Source organism: Saccopteryx leptura, chromosome 1, assembly GCF_036850995.1.
Source record: "Saccopteryx leptura isolate mSacLep1 chromosome 1, mSacLep1_pri_phased_curated, whole genome shotgun sequence".
Classification (NCBI taxonomy): Eukaryota; Metazoa; Chordata; class Mammalia; order Chiroptera; family Emballonuridae; genus Saccopteryx; species Saccopteryx leptura.
The window spans coordinates 213,579,645-213,598,667 of record NC_089503.1 but is presented as its reverse complement, the minus strand read 5'-3'; the positions used below and the strand labels follow the sequence as shown (position 1 = coordinate 213,598,667).

The following is a 19,023-nucleotide window of genomic DNA, read 5'->3' as shown; positions in this document are numbered from 1 at the left end:
GAATGTCAACTGTAATTAAAAAAAAACAATTTTTTTAATGAAGTGAAAGAGAAGTTGGAGAGATGTAGAATAGTTAGATCAGGCAATGGGGAGGCAAGGGGAGAAACAATGCCCCGCTCAGGGAACATCTGTAATGCCTACAGATGTTTTTGGTTGTCACAAATGGGCTTGCTTACTGGCATCTCCGGTGTCAGTCAGGATGCTGTTAAGAGGAAACCACCTTCCCCCTCCCACAAAGAATTATCCAGACTGAAATGTCAAGAGAAGCTAAGAAAGCCAGTTAGGTCATGAAAGGCCTCATATGCCTTGCTTTAAGGCCTGGCTTTATCCTGCTGACCAGAATTTCTTAATCCGGGGCTCTGTTAGAAAAAGTTCTGTCTACCAGCTTTCACTCATGAATCTTCATAGGAAGGAACAGGGCAAAAACATAATGACTCTGCTGACAATGCACTATTAGCAGTTGTTGATACACAGTCACAGGATCTAAGAGATGGAGCATTAGCCTTTCAGAATGGAACCCGTTTGATTCTTCTACAGAAGGTAAATGGAACTACCTTCGAAAACTTGTCTATGTTAATCCTTATGCAACTCTTCTTTCCCCCACTGTACTTTTTTTTGAACTCTAAGGGATTACTTTTCCCGTCATTAATCGAGGATTGCATCCCAGGTTCTAACAACACTAAAACTGGCATGTGTCACTTCTTCCCTCCATTTTAAGATCAAACAGTTAGATGGCAGGATTCAATCAGACCTGATTCTAAAGCCTCTGCATCCACTAGTTTAAATCTCAATCATTATTCCCATTGGAAATGTGCTTTAATCCCACTGTAAATACTTACCATGTGAAGCCTCTCAACTAGCTTTTGATCCCCAAGGCAATTGTTTGTATCAAACCAGGAATCAAAGTCCTAGATTAACCAACAAAACACATACTAAGATTGGAGTTAATGTTAACTACATATAATTCTACTATGCTAGCTGTATAACTGACTTCTAGAACTGTTAAGAGATGTGAATCACAAGTCATTTTAGTTCAATCCCGTTTTTCACATGTGCACCGTTGTTCGCAATTAACTTTATACCTAGTTTGAGAATACTGCTTCCAAACATTTTTCTAAAAAATATCAAAACAATTTTCAGTGAAAATACAAGCAGTCCACCTAGAGCCACTGAAACAAAGTCAGGCCAACATGATTACCAAACAGGAATGCGAATCTATGACATTGCAAAGAGAGAAAACAATAATTTATAAAATGAGATTAAAGTTAAAAGGCACAAAATTAAATTCTCAAGATGCACAGAAAATTTACTAAGTTACACCAGGCCAACTATGTAAAAGCACAAAAAAATTAATGATTATCTACCTCAAGCAGTACTGAAAAGCAGGCCAATTCTATATAAGGAAGTGTTTAACATTTAAACAAAAACATTAGTCCAGCCAGAGAACAATCAGGAATACTTACATCAGCTGAATTAAAGACATCTGGCAATAAAAAATTGAGAAGTGACCAGAGCTCATGCAAGTTGTTTTGAAGAGGTGTTCCAGTCAGTAGTAGTCGATTTGTAGTCTTGAATTCTCTCACTATTTCTGACAACTGAAAGAACCAAATTCATCCTTAGTATATTCTGTATATTGATCAGGAAACAGCACAAATAATTTTCACGTCTAAATATCAAATTACCTTAGATTTTTCATTTTTGATCCTGTGAGCTTCATCTATAACTAAGTATCTCCAATTAAATTTTTTGAAAACAGACTTCTCCTTAATAAGCATTTCATAAGATGTTACACATACATCCCATTCTCCTGGTAATAAAACATCTCTGACAAAAGCAGCCTGTGTAGCAAGACAAAAAAAAAAAAAAACATCATACAGATAAAAACTATACATTAAGTGTGTTGACAATAAGCAATCTAATGTATAAGAGGAGTGGGAATAATAAAAAGGGCTAGAGTTATCTATATCAGTGTTTTTCAACCATGGATCCTGAAGTCTGCAGGGTGGTTAACTCGTGGACCCACAATAAATTTCTGGCAGACTGGTAATTGAAAAACACTGATCTGTATTATGCAAGAATCTAGCCAGCGGTTCTCAATCTGTGGGTCGCGACCCACAGGTTGAGAACCGCTAAAAGCTTTCTTATCACTAAAGATAATGTCATTAATCATGTAAGTGTTAAAAGCCATTTAGGAAAAAAATCAGAAAATTTAAGATTCTTAAAATGTTTTCTTCCTTTAATTCTACTAGGTCCTGACATTCTAAGGAGATGGGTTTAGGCAAAGTGGAAGGGGTGGAGAGTTCTGACATAAAGAAAGTGAACCCTGGCCTGCTGGATCAGTGGTAGAGTATTGGCCCTGTGTGTAGATGTCGCAGGTTCGATTCCCAGTCAGGGCACACAGGTGGAATAACCATCAGCTTCTCCATCTCTCCCCCTCTTCCTCCTCTCTACCTCTCTCTTCCCCTCCTGCAGCAATGGCTCAGTTGGAGTAAACTGTCCCTGAGTGCTGAGGATAGCTCCATGGCCTTGCCTCAGACACTAAAATAGCTCGGTTGCTGAGCAATGGCCCAAGATAGGCAGAGCATCGCCCCATAGCGGAGCCTGCTGGGTGGGTTCCATTCGGGGTACATGCGGAACCTGTCTCCCTGCCTCCCCACTTCTCACTTAAGAAAAAAAAAAAAAAAAAGACAGTGGACTGAAGGATAGTTTGCAGTAAGCATTTTCCTGTCTTTCATGTTTATGAATGTATTAAAACACTGCTATTACTATTCTCATTTTATAAGTGAGAAAAGTAAAGCAAAGAGTAAACAGTCAGTCTCCAAAACATAAAAAGTAATTTGGTAACTGAAAATACTTAATGTAAGAAAAAAAAAGAACAACCGCCCTGACCGGTTGGCTCAGCGGTAGAGCGTCGGCCTGGCGTGCAGGAGTCCCGGGTTCAATTCCCGACCAGGGCACACAGGAGAAGCGCCCATGTGCTTCTCCACCCCTCCCCCTCTCCTTCCTCTCTGTCTCTCTCTTCCCCTCCTGCAGCAGCCGAGGCTCCATTGGAGCAAAGATGGCCCGGGCGCTGGGGATGGCTCTGTGGCCTCTGCCTCAGGTGCTAGAATGGCTCTGAATGCAACAGGGCGACGCCCCAGAGGGGCAGAATATCGCCCCCTGGTGGGCATACCGGGTGGATCCCGGTAGGGCGCATGCAGGAGTCTGTCTGACTGCCTCACTGTTTCCAGCTTCAGAAAAATGAAAAAAAAAAAAAAAGAAAGAAAGAAAAAAATGAAAAAAAAAAACCAACCTAGAATTATTACTGATAACCAAATGAAAGAAAAACAAAATTTAGTACATAATCTTTCAATACAGCTTGAATAAATTTTCAAATCTAAATTTTTTATTTTTAATAGTATCATTTCCATTACTTCTCTGAAAGGATGTGTCAATTGTTCTACATTTTAACTTATTTCTATAGCTATCCATACCAACTCACCATATAATTATAACTGACTCAAAAAATTCTGTTGTATGACTATAACCATTATATGCATCAATCTAAAAATCTGGCTCCTTAAATTTCCAACCACTTCACACATTTGTCTTCTTTTATAAACAAGAAAATGCTACTAGAATGAGAACACAGCCTCTGAGTTTATACAACCACATGCAAAAGAAGAAACAAACTATATCCTTATAGTTCTCTATAGTCTACAATCCCCCCATATGATTCTTAACCAAGACAATACTACAAATTACTAGTATTTGTAAAGACCAAGTTTATTATTGGACCCCTGCTCTTTTATCCCTCCTCTAGCTATCCCCCTCTGCCAAAACTGAATTCAAATTCTTTTAATATCAAAAATACTAGAAACTTACTCTTTGTTCTTTATCTCCTATCAAACAAACAGACCTCAGTGTTGGTACCCATCTCTTGAATTCACTCATCCAGTTGTGTAATGTAGACTTGGGAACCAAAACCATATGAGGGCCAGGAATGTTTCTATAGTGTTTCATGTATCCAAGAAGAGAAATTGTTTGAAGAGTCTTTCCCAGGCCCTGAAAAATTTCAGAATAACCACAAAGCAGTTAAAAACAAAAACAAAACATTTCCATAATTATACTTCCTGACATATACAGGGACATTTAAAAGCAAAACTATGTGTTTCTAAAAGCTAACAAATGGCAAAAACTTGGTATATGTCAAGTTTATGAATGTTGTATCATTTAATCTTAAACAAGTCTATGCGGGAGGTACTATCTTACCATCCCGATAAGGCCCAGAAGTTTAAATGACTTTTCCAAGGTCACCCAGAAGAGCTAGAACTGAAACAACCCATTTCTTTTGGCTCCATGCTTTCTCTGAGAAATCGAGTGTTTTAGTACTACAGGTAGATGGAAATGTTTAACAACAAGAGATGAAACATTTTATGAGAGAACTATATAAACTGCCACCCTGGAAAAATAGTTATAGATGATAAATTAAACATTCAATTACCTCACCTGTTTTTTTAAAAAAGTGGGGGAAATGGCCAAATTTGTTGTAATGGTTGACTATTACAAAAGTCAACCAGAAGAATGTTTTTCAAAATATATTTTTAAAAATGTATTACACAGATAATAAAAAAACTACTCACAATTGAAGTCTAGATCCCATTTCTGCAACAAAAGCAAGCTGCTTACATCAGTTTGACAGAGAACTAGTTTGCTAACAGTTCTAGATTATAATCAACAAAACTGTTATACTGTCTTCACTTTTACAAACTTAATGGTATAAAATATTTTAAATTACAAAATACAACCTCCTTGAATACTACCAAACATACCATTTCATCTGCAAGGATACCATTGATGCCATTCTCATATAAAGAAATGAGCCAATTTAATCCTCGGACTTGATAATCCCTCAGTTTACCCCACTTTACATCTAAGAACAAAAGAGAAAACACAATGCACATGTTAAATACAAGAAATATAGGTAAACAGTATTCTTCAACTGATACTCAGAGGTTTAAGAGGGGCACATGGGTTCACTCTGACTTTCTTTTACTAGGTTTTAGAATGGGAAACTGGCAAGTCTCTGGAAGCAGCTGCTGTGGTCTGAGAGGACCAGGAGTAGGTGGATAGGAAAGATGACCAAGTGCAGGAAACATGACTACAGACAGAAAGCCCACCCAACCACCCAGTTCCTGTGTTACTCATGCACTTGTCCTGGAGACCTGGACTCCATTTCCTTTTCTTTTTTTTTTTTTGTATTTTTCTGAAGTTGGAAACGGGGAGGCAGTCAGACAGACTCCCGCATGCGCCTGACCGGGATCCACCCGACATGCCCACCAGGGGGCGATGCTCTGCCCATCTGGGGCATCGCTCTGTTGCAACCAGAGCCATTCTAGCACCTGAGGCAGAGGCCATGGGCCATCCTCAGTGCCCGGGCCAACTTTGCTCCAATGGAGCTTTGGCTGCAGGAGAAGAGAGAGACAGAGAGGAAGGAGAGGGGAAGGGGTGGAGAAGCAGATGGGCGCTTCTCCTGTGTGCCCTGGCTGGGAATCAAACCTGGGACTCCTGCACGCCAGGCCAATGCTCTACCACTGAGCCAACCAGCCAGGGCTCCATTTCCTTTTCTAAGTTCATCACAAATGTTTCTAACCAAGTGTTTTTACCTTCTAGGATGAACCAAACAGAGGTTCTCTGAGGGTTTTATATTCCTCCTAACTAAGGGGAAATAAGGAAATAAAAGAGATAGTTTTTCCTTTACCCTTCATAAATCACTTCAAAAAGAGTTCCTACACAGACAGTATTTCTTTCTTGGTTTACTACATATCCCCCCTCCACAATTACCAAGTATATACACATCATAATCACCTGATTTTTTTTTAATTAGTATATTCAGTATCCCATCCTCTTTTGAAAATCACTATTTTAGGATGAAAAGCTACCCAAAGCTGAGAAAGCTAGTTACAATGTTGGAATGTGAGGAAGAAATAAGGCAGACAACTGAATTTCCTTCTCTCTTGTATCACACAACTGTCTCTGACCTCTAGCTTCATGAAAAGAAATGGAAACTGAGAAAGAACTCCATAGCCCCGCCTCCACAAAAGTAAAGGCGCACAATTAAGTAGACTGCTGAATTTCTGGCTAGATTCTGTCTGCCTGAGGACTGACTTGCTAAGAATTCAGGTTAACAGCAACTGGAAAACAAATCCAAATAGCATATTCTATACTGACCTTTGTAATTTTTTTCATTCACAACTACTATGATCACACAAACTAGTCATCACGTGATACAGAGGAAGGTGGGAAGAAAACACTAGGCTTCAGCAAAGATAAATGGAAGCTTCTGTGCCACTGAACAGATCAAGAGCACACGGGTAAAACCAAAACCTGGCTAACCATGCTTCCTTCTAGAAAACCACTAATAAGAAAGGTCAGAAAAAAAGATTTAAAAGAAATCAGTGCAAAATAGGAAAATGAACAAGCAAAAATCTTCAAGTGCCCTTTTTAATACATTAGTTTTCTTACCTGGGACAAATATAAAGCAAAAACTATTTCCAGTTTTACCTCCTCATTCAGACAATAAATACAATGGCAATTTGTGCCCCTCTGAAATACAGCACCACTATCACTAAAATACTATCATTTCCATAAAATAAAAAAATCTGGTTTACTTCACACTCAGTATATTTCAAAAGATTATTAAAAATTCCCTTTATAAATTATAGCCAAGATAAATCCAAAACATGAACTCAAGGATGTCTTAAAGAAAATCTAGAAGATTTTCTTAAAACTCCAGTAATAAAGTGTGTACAACATACATGAAGGAGAGTCTTCAAACCGAGTACAAACATTGGTTGCTTTGGAGCTTTCTGTTAACAGTTCTTCGTCCTCCTCTTGCTCTGTTCTACGGTGTCGGTAGCTATGGAGAATAAAAAAAAAATCAAGTGGGAGGGTTTTGGGCTTCAGTTTTAACTAGCTGCTAATATTTCAACATCAACAGCCAAGTTAGGTGACCAAGACCCACAATAGTAATTTTCAACAGGCAACTAAATTAAGATTAAGAAAGTGAACAGTAGAAATATTTAGTAAATTTAAACTGAACTGTTCTACATAGTTTCCTAAAATATAGAATTCTTAAAGTACTGTAATACCTAAGTTAACCAGAACCTGATAAACTTAAATGTGACCATTTACTGTCAAGGAAACACGCAGCCAGTAAAACTTCCTAATTTGTATTTCGAAGTTACCTTTTTAAGTATTTTTGCCAGAAAAAAAAAATAGTTCCAGAAATCACATTTTAAAAACTAATTTTCACCAAAAACTGTAGAAAATTCAGATTAGATACTTAGGAGCAATGACTCCAGTAGATTCATCAGAATTACTCAAAGCTTTTTAAACACTATCCCAGATTCGATATCCTGAGTCACATACATCCCTTTAAAAACTAATTTTCTGAAGTTATAATATCACCAAATTTCTTAATCTCTAAAGGGTTTAAATTACTAAACTACTTACTTCTCAACTCTGAAGTATCTAATTTTATACCTTTATACTTTCAATGTTTTCATTTAAATTAGCAAAGAGCAAATTATGACACTCCTATGAACTCTAAATCTAATTTATAGCTTAATTTCTACCAAGGGTAGAGAAGAAACCTATTAACTGAGTCTTTCCTCCCAATAACCCTAACAAGTAGATCAAGCTGAACAATTTTATATTTACTACAGGAAGTGTTTTTCATGATACCATACTGATTATCCTATTACAACATCCACTAGAGTTCACATTTCCATATGAGGCTGATGCCACTTTCAACAGCTGTAAACTTAAGTCTGAAACAATTTAAATACATCTGAAGTACAAAGTTCTCTCTTATGAAGGTTTTTAAGTGTTAAATCATCAGCACTCGACTTATATACAACAGATAAGGAATAAGATCCATTGGATGAGTGGAAAATCCAAATAAAATGAGGTCTTATGTTTTTGCTTTTTGATGATAGCCTCCTTCAGACAGAGATGATACTTCTTATGTTTCTGTTAATGTATAGTAAATTTAAGATGGTTGATAAATCCGTAATTTCCTCTTTTAGGTAAACTTGAGTATTTTCATTCCTTACTGCATTTCATTTTCACATGGCCATTCAGAGAGCTGAGAGTGCCCTAAGTCTATTCATTATTATTAAACATCTTAAGTTACCCAACTAGTACAAAAAAATCTAAATCACAATATACGTTATGTTAAACAGGCCACTGAACCTGTGCATTTGTTTCCTCTTTAAGGAAGAGCATGCCATTGAATTCCCTACTCCATACTGCTGTTGCAATCCACAAACTGTATAATGCTATAAAAAAGGAAGGCATTGCAGGGCTTTTTTTATTTATTTATACATGTATGACTATATCCTGCCTAACCAACTGGGGACAAATAAAGAACAGAACTAAAACAATTTTTTAAATGAAATGATTTTATGCTTCTAATTACGATTATCAAAAATAAAATTGGCTCAACTATGAGTATGAACCATTATTATTACTCACTCGCCAACTGATAGCAAGTTCTGTTTCTCATCCTTTTTTATTCGTGGGCGCCCTGGTTTCATCTTCAAAGGTGAGGTTGGAGTCTTCTGAGCAGCAGGCTGAATGAAATGTGCAAACAGCTCTGTCTGCTTTAATAAATACTCAAATCTATTTGCTCGGTCAGTTTGCTGCAAAAAAAATAAGATGCACTTCAGAAATCAAAGTTTCAACATGCCCCCAGACAATGAACACAGCAATAAAAAGGAACTACTGATACACGCAACATGGGTGAGTTTCAGAAGCATTATGCTCCATAAAAGAAACCTATCACAACAGACTATGTCACTGTATGATTCTTCTTATATGAAATTTTAATGATAGAAAGCAGATATGAAATGGCTAAGGGAAGAGGGAAGGAACAAATATTGTGGGGACAAGGGGACTATTTTACATCATAATTGTGGTGGTGGTGAAGTGACTGCATAGATATACCAAAACTTACTGAATCACAAACTTAAAATTGTTCTGTATATATTATACTTCAATGGAGTTGACCAAAAAATATCAAATACAAAATTAAAAGACATTTTGTCATACAATTGAATTTATTCAAAAGGAGAAAACTGCACCTGTCACTCATCAGTTAGGCTATGCCAATTTTACAAAGGTACCAGACATGAAAAACATCTATTAAGTTCATTCATTACTCATTAACCCAATGCAGTTCTTAATACTATTTCTTCCTTTCATATCTAACATCTGACACTTCACAATGTTCCTTATTACCATATCAAGAGAAAGATCAAATTTGAACAAAAAATTAAGATCACTGAAATCAAGTTTCCATAAAAATTAATATAATGAAATCTAGTCTTTAGGCAACAAACCCTTTACAAATACACTTTTGGTTATGAAAAGAGGAAACGAGCTCAACAAATAGAGAAACCAGTTATTCAAGATCTCTGCCTATAAATGTTGAAATGTCAGTTTTACAGTAAGTTACAAAGATATTTTACCTAGCAAAGCAAACACCAGAGGTATTCAAACACTATAGTGTTATAACAGCTATGTATTTTCAAAGGAAAATACAATTTAAAAAACTCACACCAATATAAAAACTGAAAGCACACGGTGAGAAAGTTTTAAGGCAAAAAATGAGTCTTTGAAGTAGCCCAATATGTACCATTAATAAGCTAATAACATGATTCTCCCTAGTAATGTTCTAAAGATGATAAGCTTCAGTTGTTTTGACATCTTATAAACTGTTTTAATGTACTGAACTACGCAAGATATATATATGTGCATGTGTGTATTTTGCACAGTTACATTTCTAAATTCATATGCAATAGGAGAAAAGCCAAGGACATGCAACTAGAAGATGCTGGGTTTGAAAAGACTATTCAATTATTTTAATTGTTTGGAATCAAGAGAAATACTCTCTGGAAATAAATCAGAACCTAGATAGTTTAAGGTAAAAGCTGTTCTACATTATTCAAATCACTGAATATTCTTCACTTCTTCTACATTATCATCTTAAGTAGCTGTTTAACAGATACTCGTGTGTCTATCAGAAAAGGCACTTTCGTCTCTTTATGAAGTCCAAGATTAAAAAGAAACAGTAGGTTAATTATGTAAGGCTGTCAGAAGGTGATGAATGCTAGAAGTAAAATAAAGGTATGGGGGGAGATGGGAGGTGAGAACGGCGCTCAGGTTTTTTCCTGATCACGAGGGTGATCAGGAAAACCCTAAGAGAGGCTATGTCTCAACACAGAAAGGGGAAGGGCTCATCCTTCTTAGACATTAGCAAACCTCTCTAATGCTCAAAAGCCTTTAATGGCTCCACATGTCTAAGATAATATGTTTTCAAAGTGTTATTCATGACACACAGGTCAAAAATATCCAAGGATTTTTATTACCTTCTATATAATCAAGTCTGAGTACTGCCTTAAGGAATTAAGTATAAATTTTACCAGGGAGTCTACACAATGATTTCAAAATTCCCACTATGCAGTCATTCAAGTATTGGTGGGGTTACAAACTAGTTGCAAAAAAACCAAGGAATTCAGATCATTTAATAAACTTTCAGTAGAGCTGTGACAAAGATTAAGTGGAAAAACAGGCAAAGAACTGGTTGCATGAGATAATGAGATGGTTAAAATAAAAATGACTTGAGGTATTAAAGAAAAGTAAAGGGAGAAAAACTACATTTCACTGTTGTTCCTGAAAATCAGAAACCTGAAAGAAATGAATTTTAAAATCAACAGACTTGGAAAAGCTTCTTTCTCAGATACAGGAGGAAATGACTTAGGACAGCAGAGGCCATATATGTCTGGAAACAGAGAGGAAATAAAGTTAAGACAGACCTGAAATTCTTTGTGGAGGAAAACAAAATAAAGGTGCTGGCAGATACGGAGTAGAAAGCTTAAATAGAGTGGACAAGTTTAGGAATGGCTAAATAAATGGGACTGTTGTTAATAAATACTGAAAGGCCAGAGAGCAAGAAACCACAAATTTATTCTGGTACAATCAGCACTATTATTTCATTTACTCAAACAGCACCTAGCACCATGGGTTGAAGAATGAAGAGTGGATGGATATCAAGAGTTATCTATGATTAGGAACTAGCAGATGATATGAGAGCTTGCTGAGAAGAAAACTGTGAAGTGAAGATCATGATTTTGAAAAAGGAAATACATCTTGGAAGAGATGCCAGTTTGCATTAAGACCACATGAAGATGAAAAGCAGCACTGTAAAAGACCCACTGAAAACCTTCAATACATCATCCATTTGTCATCAGCTATTATGTTGCAAAAATATGAAGAGATTTGGAAGAGGCCAGATCAAAAGACAGGAGGTAAATAAAGAAACCAATGAAATAAACCATTGGTAGAGTAATAGGAGAAAAGACAAAAGAAATAGTATTTATGAGATTAAACTTGCAAGACATTAAAATTATGAGGTATTTTCATGGATAGAGAAACATTCATTCATTGAAATGACACTGCCTGACCTGTGGTGGTGCAGTGGATAAAGCGTCAACTTGGAACGCTGAGGTCGCTGGTTTGAATCCCTGGGCTTGCCTGGTCAAGGCACATACACAGGAAGCAAGGTGATGCTTCCTGTTCCCTCCCCCATCCTTTCTCTCTCTCTCTCTCTCTCTCTCTCTCTCTCTCTCTCCCCTCTCTCTAAATCAATAAATAAAATCTTAAAAAAAAAGAAATTTATAGAAAAGACACTAAATAGATGTGTGGACATAATAAATTCAGCATTGGTTATTACTAAGAGGTACTAAAGGGACTTAAATGTAAATACAATGGTTGAAGGCATCTGGGCTATAAATAAATATGGCAGATGAAACCCAATGATAAAGTTCAAAATGTCTAAGAAAAAATGGTCAGAATGTAATGAAGGACAAAGGAACAGTCAAGTAAATAGGATATCATCAAAGAATAAAGGGTCTCTCATGGCAAGCACAGAAATTTGAGGAGTGGTCAATAATCAGTGTTCATCACAGAATTTAAATTGTGTCAGTTAAATGAATGAATGGAAAAAGTAAAACTTGCAAATATTTTTTTCTTTAAATAAGTTTGACAGCAAACAAATGAGATAAGACAGTTACAGGTATACACATATATAAAATGCACTAAAAATCATATACCATAAATCACTTAGATTTTACATAATTATATGTACTATGTACACTGTGTTCATAAAATAAACAGCCTATATTTTTAGGATTTTGTGTTTAAGAGATTAAAAAATATTTAATGATCTTAAAGAGAATGTCAAAGTGATAAGGAGAAATTTTCAAAACAAATTTTTTTTAGTTAAAATCTACTATGAGCCCTGGCCGGTTGGCCCGGCATATGGACATCCAGGTTCAATTCCCAGTCAAGGAACACAAGAGAAGCCACCATCTGCTTCTCTCCTCTTCCCTCTCCCCTTTCTCCTTCTCTCCCCTCTCATAGCCACCATCTCTACTGGTCCAAGCATCAGCCTCAGGCGCTCAGGATAGCTCAGTTAATTGAGCATTGCCCCAGACAGGGGCTGCCAGGTAGATCCCAGTTGGGGCACATGTGGGAGTCTGCGTCACTATCTCCTCTCCTCCTACTTAAAAAAAAAAATCTGTGGCCTGACCTGTGGTGGCTAAGTGGATAAAGCGTCAACCTGGAAATGCTGAGGTCACCGGTTCGAAACCCTGGGCTTGCCTGGTCAAGGCACATATGGGAGTTGATGCTTCCAGCTCTTCCCCCTTCTTTCTCTCTGTCTCTCTCTCCTCTCTCTGTCTCTCTCTGTCTCTCACCCTCTCTCTCTTCTCTCTAAAAATGAATAAATAAAAAAAAAGAAAAATATAAAAAAAATCTGTGTGCTGAAGACTGGAAGATTAAGACACTGCTCTTACCATTAAGGAGCACACTGTGCTGTGGAGGGATATTATTTAACAAGTTATTGAATGCTATGGGCAAGGAGCATATTATTCTCTTTAAAAATAACTTCTCTGGTCTTGAACTCATCTCAATGATGCTAAAACTTAAAATGAACGGGGTAACCCAATCCATATAGTCACAAAATGTTATATGAATTCATGTACTACTTCTGTATTTGCTTTGTATAAGCAGTTAAAATACAAAAGTCATAGTATCCCCACATTACACACATCTTAATTGGCTATTTGTGCTTCAATTATAAAAATTAAACATAGAAATTTTGTACATTCAATCAAAAAGTTACCATTCGATCAAAAGTTATCATTATAGACTATTCGTATGTGTAAAACATACCATTTTTTCTTCATAGGTTGGGTCTGGTTCTTGGATTTCTTTTTGCTTTCCAGGAGACGCCTCATCAAATACTTCCTGGTAGGAGTAAAGAAATCATGGACTGTTGGTCAAGATTGGTCAACATACCATCATTAGACTGATTTCTGCTCCAAAACACATTCTAAGTAATATATTTCTGTCTGAAACTTCCTGGATACTTATACTGCTGTCACCTAACTTGACAGGAAACCTTGAAGTAACAAAACGACACAACCTATTCAACCCAAAAATGTAAACTGCATGACTACTGCCAAAAACAAAATGAAGATTATCCATAATATCTTAGAACAAAATTACTTTCAGCAAATCTGTCTCTTTTCTAATCAAAAAAATTATTTATGAAATCAAATAAAATAATATAAAAAGTGAAGAAAATGGGTTTTTTTTTAATCGTAAAATTACAGTACCTGGAAAGTAGCATTGTCACCCTGATTTCCATCTGTTGGAATATTACAAAAAAATTTCTTATGTAGCCTAAATCAAATACAATCTGATTCCTACATTGGTAATAAACGTGCTATTCTTGCAAATGTAATCACCCCGATGTTAAAAATGCCACACCACAAAAAAACAGCATTAACTTCTACACTGCAAAACTCTAATCATCCATTTAAAAAAACAAAAGAATAGCTGGTAAATATAATTTTCATTGGTATACAAATTTGTGCTTGTAATACATAGTAAAATAAAACTGTGATTAAAAAGTTGGGGGGCAGGGGCCGATAGAGTACTAGAATAAGAAAGTCAAAGGATCTCAATTCAAGTCTAACTTCACTGCTAACCTTCAAGCACTTGTGTAACCTGATCTCATCACAAATCTGGTCTCCACAAGGAAAAATGACAACGCCATCTACCTAACCTACCTCACAAAATGGTACTTTAAAAGGTCAAATATACCCTAAAGGCCCTGGCTAGTTGGCTCAGTGGTAGAGCACCGGCCTGGTGTGCAGGAGTCCTGGGTTCAATTCCGGGCCAGGGCACACAGGAGAAGCGCCCATCTGCTTCTCCACCCCTCCCCCTCTCCTTCCTCTCTGTCGAAGCCAAGGCTCCACTGGAGCAAGGATGGCCCGGGCGCTGGGGGTGGCTCTGGTTGCAACAGAGCATCGCCCCTGGCCTCTGTCTCAGGCGCTAGAATGGCTCTGGTTGCAACAGAGCATCCCCCTTGGTGGGCGTGCCAGGTGGATCCCCGTCGGGCGCCTGCGGGAGTCTGTCTGACTGCCTCCCCGTTTCCAACTTCGGAAAAATACAAAAAACAAAAACAAAAAACAAATATACCCTAAAAATATGCTCTCTAAATGTAATTATTATTTCTTTCACAGTTAATAAATCCTGAATGCAAGGCTTCATTTATTTTTTTATTCTGGGGGGAAAAAAACCTACCTTAAATTCTACTTTCAAACAAGAAAAGAGCAATAAATTTTTTTCTTTCAACTGTGAAACAGATTATCGGTATTATTATGCATGTATGTTCCAACTTAGTTTTTACAAGTAAACCTCAATGACTTCTAAATTCAGTTAAAAAAAATTAAAGGTACATTCATTTTAAAAGATAAAAAAAAACCCACACTATGTGAAAAAAAAAAAATAAAAATTACAAGTATTCAATGAAAAGAGATTGATAAAAGATTAGATTACTGATATTCCTAAACTGAGACTTAAAAATAACTAAATCACTATTCAGTAAATCAAATTGTTAACTATCCTTTTTTGTACAATGACTGGGCACAGCGTTGGAAAAGGGTCAGTCTTGGAGCCAGACCTAGATTCTATGACAAGTTCTACTTTCTTCACCAGGCAAACAAAAATACCACTGACTTCATACCGTACTTGTAGTTACCAGATCAATATTCATACTTAAACCTTTCAAAAAGCAACTGAAAAACATATGCATAAAAAAAAACAAAAACAGCAACTTAACAAAATACATATTTAGTTTAGGGTTTAAAATACTGGTTTCTGATACTTAAATAAGATCTCTTATAGCAAGACATTAGTTGTTCCAAAATTTAAATGAGATCCTTTTGAGAAGCTAATGAATACTATGACCATCACTTTGCAACGAGCTGCTCATTTAAGACACAATTTCAGTGTCACAGATGTTCAAATCCCCTTCAACGCCATGGAGCAGATTTAACAGCCCTGGAAATCCAAAAGAACCATTTAAAACCTTAAGGGGAAAATAACAGGTAACAGCAGATAAGAATTTGAGACATACCTCAAATCATTGAAAACCCCAGTACGTGTATCAGATGTCCTAGTCCACTAAAACCTACCTAATCACTAAAAGTTCTCTCAAAAACCAGTAAACCATAATGTTACTTCACCCTAAATGAGACCTTAGGTAACCAAATCAACTACTGCGCCAAATGTTTCCACGGTAAATGGCGCTACCGTTTCCTTACTGTGTTAATTCTGCATCAAGGTTCATTTCTAGAGTCGTAGACCTCCAGTCTGCCTATCCAAGAATGGAAAAATCCCAGAAATCTTTGGGCTTACAGCCTGAACAGATCGAAATCGAAGGCCAAGAATAAAATTTGGAAGAAGGAAGCACTTTGTTCCCGGACAGCGCAAAGCCTTGGAGCACACCCAAGAGACCCGCCTGGCGCTCCCTTATGTCTGCCCCCACCCCAGTACGCTCCCCATCCCATGGCCCAACCCAACCCGGGGGGCAGGCTCGGCGGAGAGCAGCACCAATTTTCAAAATAAAAGGCCAAGGCCCCCAAGAGGAACTGAGCTAAACTGAAAGCCCACCAACCCACCCACTCCCTCCTCACAGACAGGGGTCCGGGACAGCTGGTCTCCGCCCTCCCAACGGAGCGGTGCCCGGGAGGGGCCGCCAGCCCCTTCCCCGAGCAGCTGCGCCGCGCTCAGCCCCAGTGCGCACTCGGCCCTCAACTCTCGCCATTGTTTTCTACCCAGAGCAGAAGCCGCCCCCGCAAGCACCGGGATTAAGAGGAGGCCCAGTCCCAGGACACGCCGCGTCCTATATGCCCCCTACCCCGTCTCTCCCCCGCTCCTAAGGAGAGGCACCCGCACCCTTCCCCCAAGTTTAGCAGAACTGAAGCCTAGATTCGGAGATGGCGGAGGAACGATGGGGGTCCAGGGAGGAAAAAAACAAACGGACGGGTAGCTCCCTCTCCACCTCAGTAATCAAGAACATCTGTTTAATGAGAGCGAAGATCTGGCAAGATCCGCGAGAACTCGCCAGAGCCAGAAAGCCCCGGGCCGTGCGGGCAGGTCAGAGGCACAGGGCGGCTTGCACGGTGGAAGCGCCGGCTCCGGTCCGCCGGGCCCGAGGGCGAGCGGGGCGCGGGGAGGCAGCCGCTCCGCGTCCGACCGCTCACACGCACGCAGGCAGGGACCCCGCACCGCCCTCACCTCCATCTCGGAGTCCGCGGGGCCGCAGCCGGCCGCGGAGGGAGCCGCCGGGGCCGCGACGCTCTCGGGGCCGCCTTTGTTGCTGCTGTTGCCCCCGCTGCTGGCGGCCGCGGCTGCGGGCTTGGAAGGCGCGCTCTCGGGAGGCGGGGGCGGCGGAGGCTCGGCGGCGGACGACATGATGTTCCGTCTGCGTCACCCGCTGCTGCCGGAGGCCGGGCGCGGCGCGGAGGCCTAGGCCTGGGAGCCTGCGTCGCACCGGGCTGATGGAGGGAGGGAGGGAGGGCCGCCCCAGTGCCCCCAGCGCCGGGGCTCCGCGCTGAGCCTGAGCGGAGCGGAGCGCAGCAGCCTCCCGCTCTCGTCGTCCTCCGCTTCCGCCGGGCTCGGGTTCGGCCGCCGCTTACCTCACGGCGGGAATCACGTCGACCAGAGTGGGCGGGGTCACCCGGGTCACTGAGGTCAGGAAAGGCGGGCTGATTTACAGGAGGGCGGAGAGTTGGGGGAGAGGGAAAAGAAAGCCCAAGAAAGACCGAGGCGAGGAAACAGGTTCGCCACCTCGTCTTCTTCGGTCGAGATCATCTACCTCGCCAGGAGCCAGGACACCTAACCTACGCCACCGACTTCCAACCCTCGCGAGATTGATTGTTGCCTAATTGACTGGGTCCCGAGTGAGTGCGCATGCGCATTCCCCACGCTTCACCCCATTGGCCACGCCCCTTCCAAGGCCCCCAGTGGGTTGAGGAGTAGGCGGGGCCTTCGTGGCAAGCTAGAGGATTGAGGTTAGAGCTTCGGGTCCGTGTCCTGACGCGAGCGCGGCCCTCCACGTGTTCCCTAACGGCCAGGTGTCTTCCTCCGAGGTATCTTATCGGCCTCAGCGGGTTGGTGTCACTCGCTGAAAACTTGCCTGGGCTTTACGCCACCTAAAGAAACTTGGATGACTGTGCTCGCCTTAATACTTACTTCTACAGGCGTGACGCCACAATGCTGACGACATTATGGTTATACCAAGTGACGTTTCAATTTTTTGTTACTATATAAAACCATGATAGGTTCTACCTCAAATATTCATGTACATGTTTATACCTAAAATTCCTTTTGTTAGATTTGCTGTGCTAGAACAAACAGCATGTACTGTAGTGAATAGAGTACAAGAAGGAGCAGGGCTATCGCCAGAAGACCCAAGCTGCCAGAGCCGCCACTATCTCGGCATTCTGGCCTTGAATGGTAACAGAAAGGAATTAAGTTAACCAAAAGCAAAGTAGGAACGCTGGGCCTTTCTTCATTGCATATTTGTTTTGTTTTGTGAAACCGTAGGAAAAGAAAATGGCTATTTTAGTGCACCAATGAATCAGTATTGAGTTTGTACCTAACAATGGGAATTTCCAGCACTGGATACCAGTGATCGCATCTATGTATATTTTTCAGAACTTTCTTATATAGGTTATTTGCCATGTAAGGGGATTTCAATAAAAAAACAAAAAACATGTTATGCTTTTAATAAATAAGGCTTAAATACATTCTCCTCATAATTGGTCAGCAACAATACATGGACGGTTTATATGGTCACTTAAAGTTGCCTTTTGCTTCCTCTTTACAACTTAAAATTTCAGTTTCTTTGTGCGTTTCCTTCCTGCTTGGTTTTCGGTTAAATACTCCTAGAAACCCAAATATAATTTTCCAAAGTTAAATTTTAACTACCACTGATCCTGAAATATTTTCAAAAACAATCGTAGCCAAAGCTATGATTAAGAAATTTTGGGGTGCTTCTGTTCAATTGATTGAAATTAAGAGGATGCAAAAGTAAACATTCAAAACATAGCAGGAGTGGCTATGTCATTATCAAGTAAAATAGACCTCAGAGCAAAGAAAATCACAAAGAGGAACATTATATAATGATGAAAGTGTCAGTCCACCAAGAAGACATAACAATTCAAAATGTGCACCAAACAATAGAACTGCAAAATATGTGAAGCAAAAACTGACAGACTGAATAGGATATAACAAATCCACAATTATAAGTGAAAACAGCATCTTTTCAGTAATTGATAGTACAATTAGGCAGAAATTTAACAAGGATATAGAGGACTTCACCACCACCACCACCAATTAACAGAATCCACAATTATAAGTGAAAACTACAGCATCTTTCAGTAACTGATAGAACGACTAGGCAGAAATTCAACAAGGATATAGAGGACTTCACCACCACCAATTAATAGAATCTAACTGGCATTTAGAGAACAATTCACAGAACAATAGGAGGATGAATGTTATTTTGACAAATCCACCAAAATAATACCAAAATAGACAATAAAACAAACTTTTACAATT

The 19,023-nt window shown here is 39.3% G+C and overlaps 1 protein-coding gene across 1 annotated transcript in view; it reads right to left on the bottom strand.

Annotated features, from left to right (window-relative positions):
- Window positions 1-17,329, bottom strand: part of SMARCA5 (SWI/SNF related, matrix associated, actin dependent regulator of chromatin, subfamily a, member 5) — a 38,432-nt gene extending 21,103 nt beyond the window's left edge. Inside the window, exons 1-9 of the mRNA XM_066385857.1 lie at window positions 16,696-17,329; window positions 13,279-13,353; window positions 8,518-8,684; window positions 6,798-6,898; window positions 4,812-4,912; window positions 3,865-4,044; window positions 1,683-1,838; window positions 1,464-1,595; window positions 840-908 (exon numbers count right to left, since the gene is read on the bottom strand). Of these exons, the coding sequence (XP_066241954.1) occupies window positions 840-908; window positions 1,464-1,595; window positions 1,683-1,838; window positions 3,865-4,044; window positions 4,812-4,912; window positions 6,798-6,898; window positions 8,518-8,684; window positions 13,279-13,353; window positions 16,696-16,872 (1,158 nt within the window). The 5' untranslated portion in view covers window positions 16,873-17,329. The remainder of the gene's footprint in view (window positions 1-839; window positions 909-1,463; window positions 1,596-1,682; window positions 1,839-3,864; window positions 4,045-4,811; window positions 4,913-6,797; window positions 6,899-8,517; window positions 8,685-13,278; window positions 13,354-16,695) is intronic.
- Window positions 17,330-19,023: the final 1,694 nt, after the last annotated feature.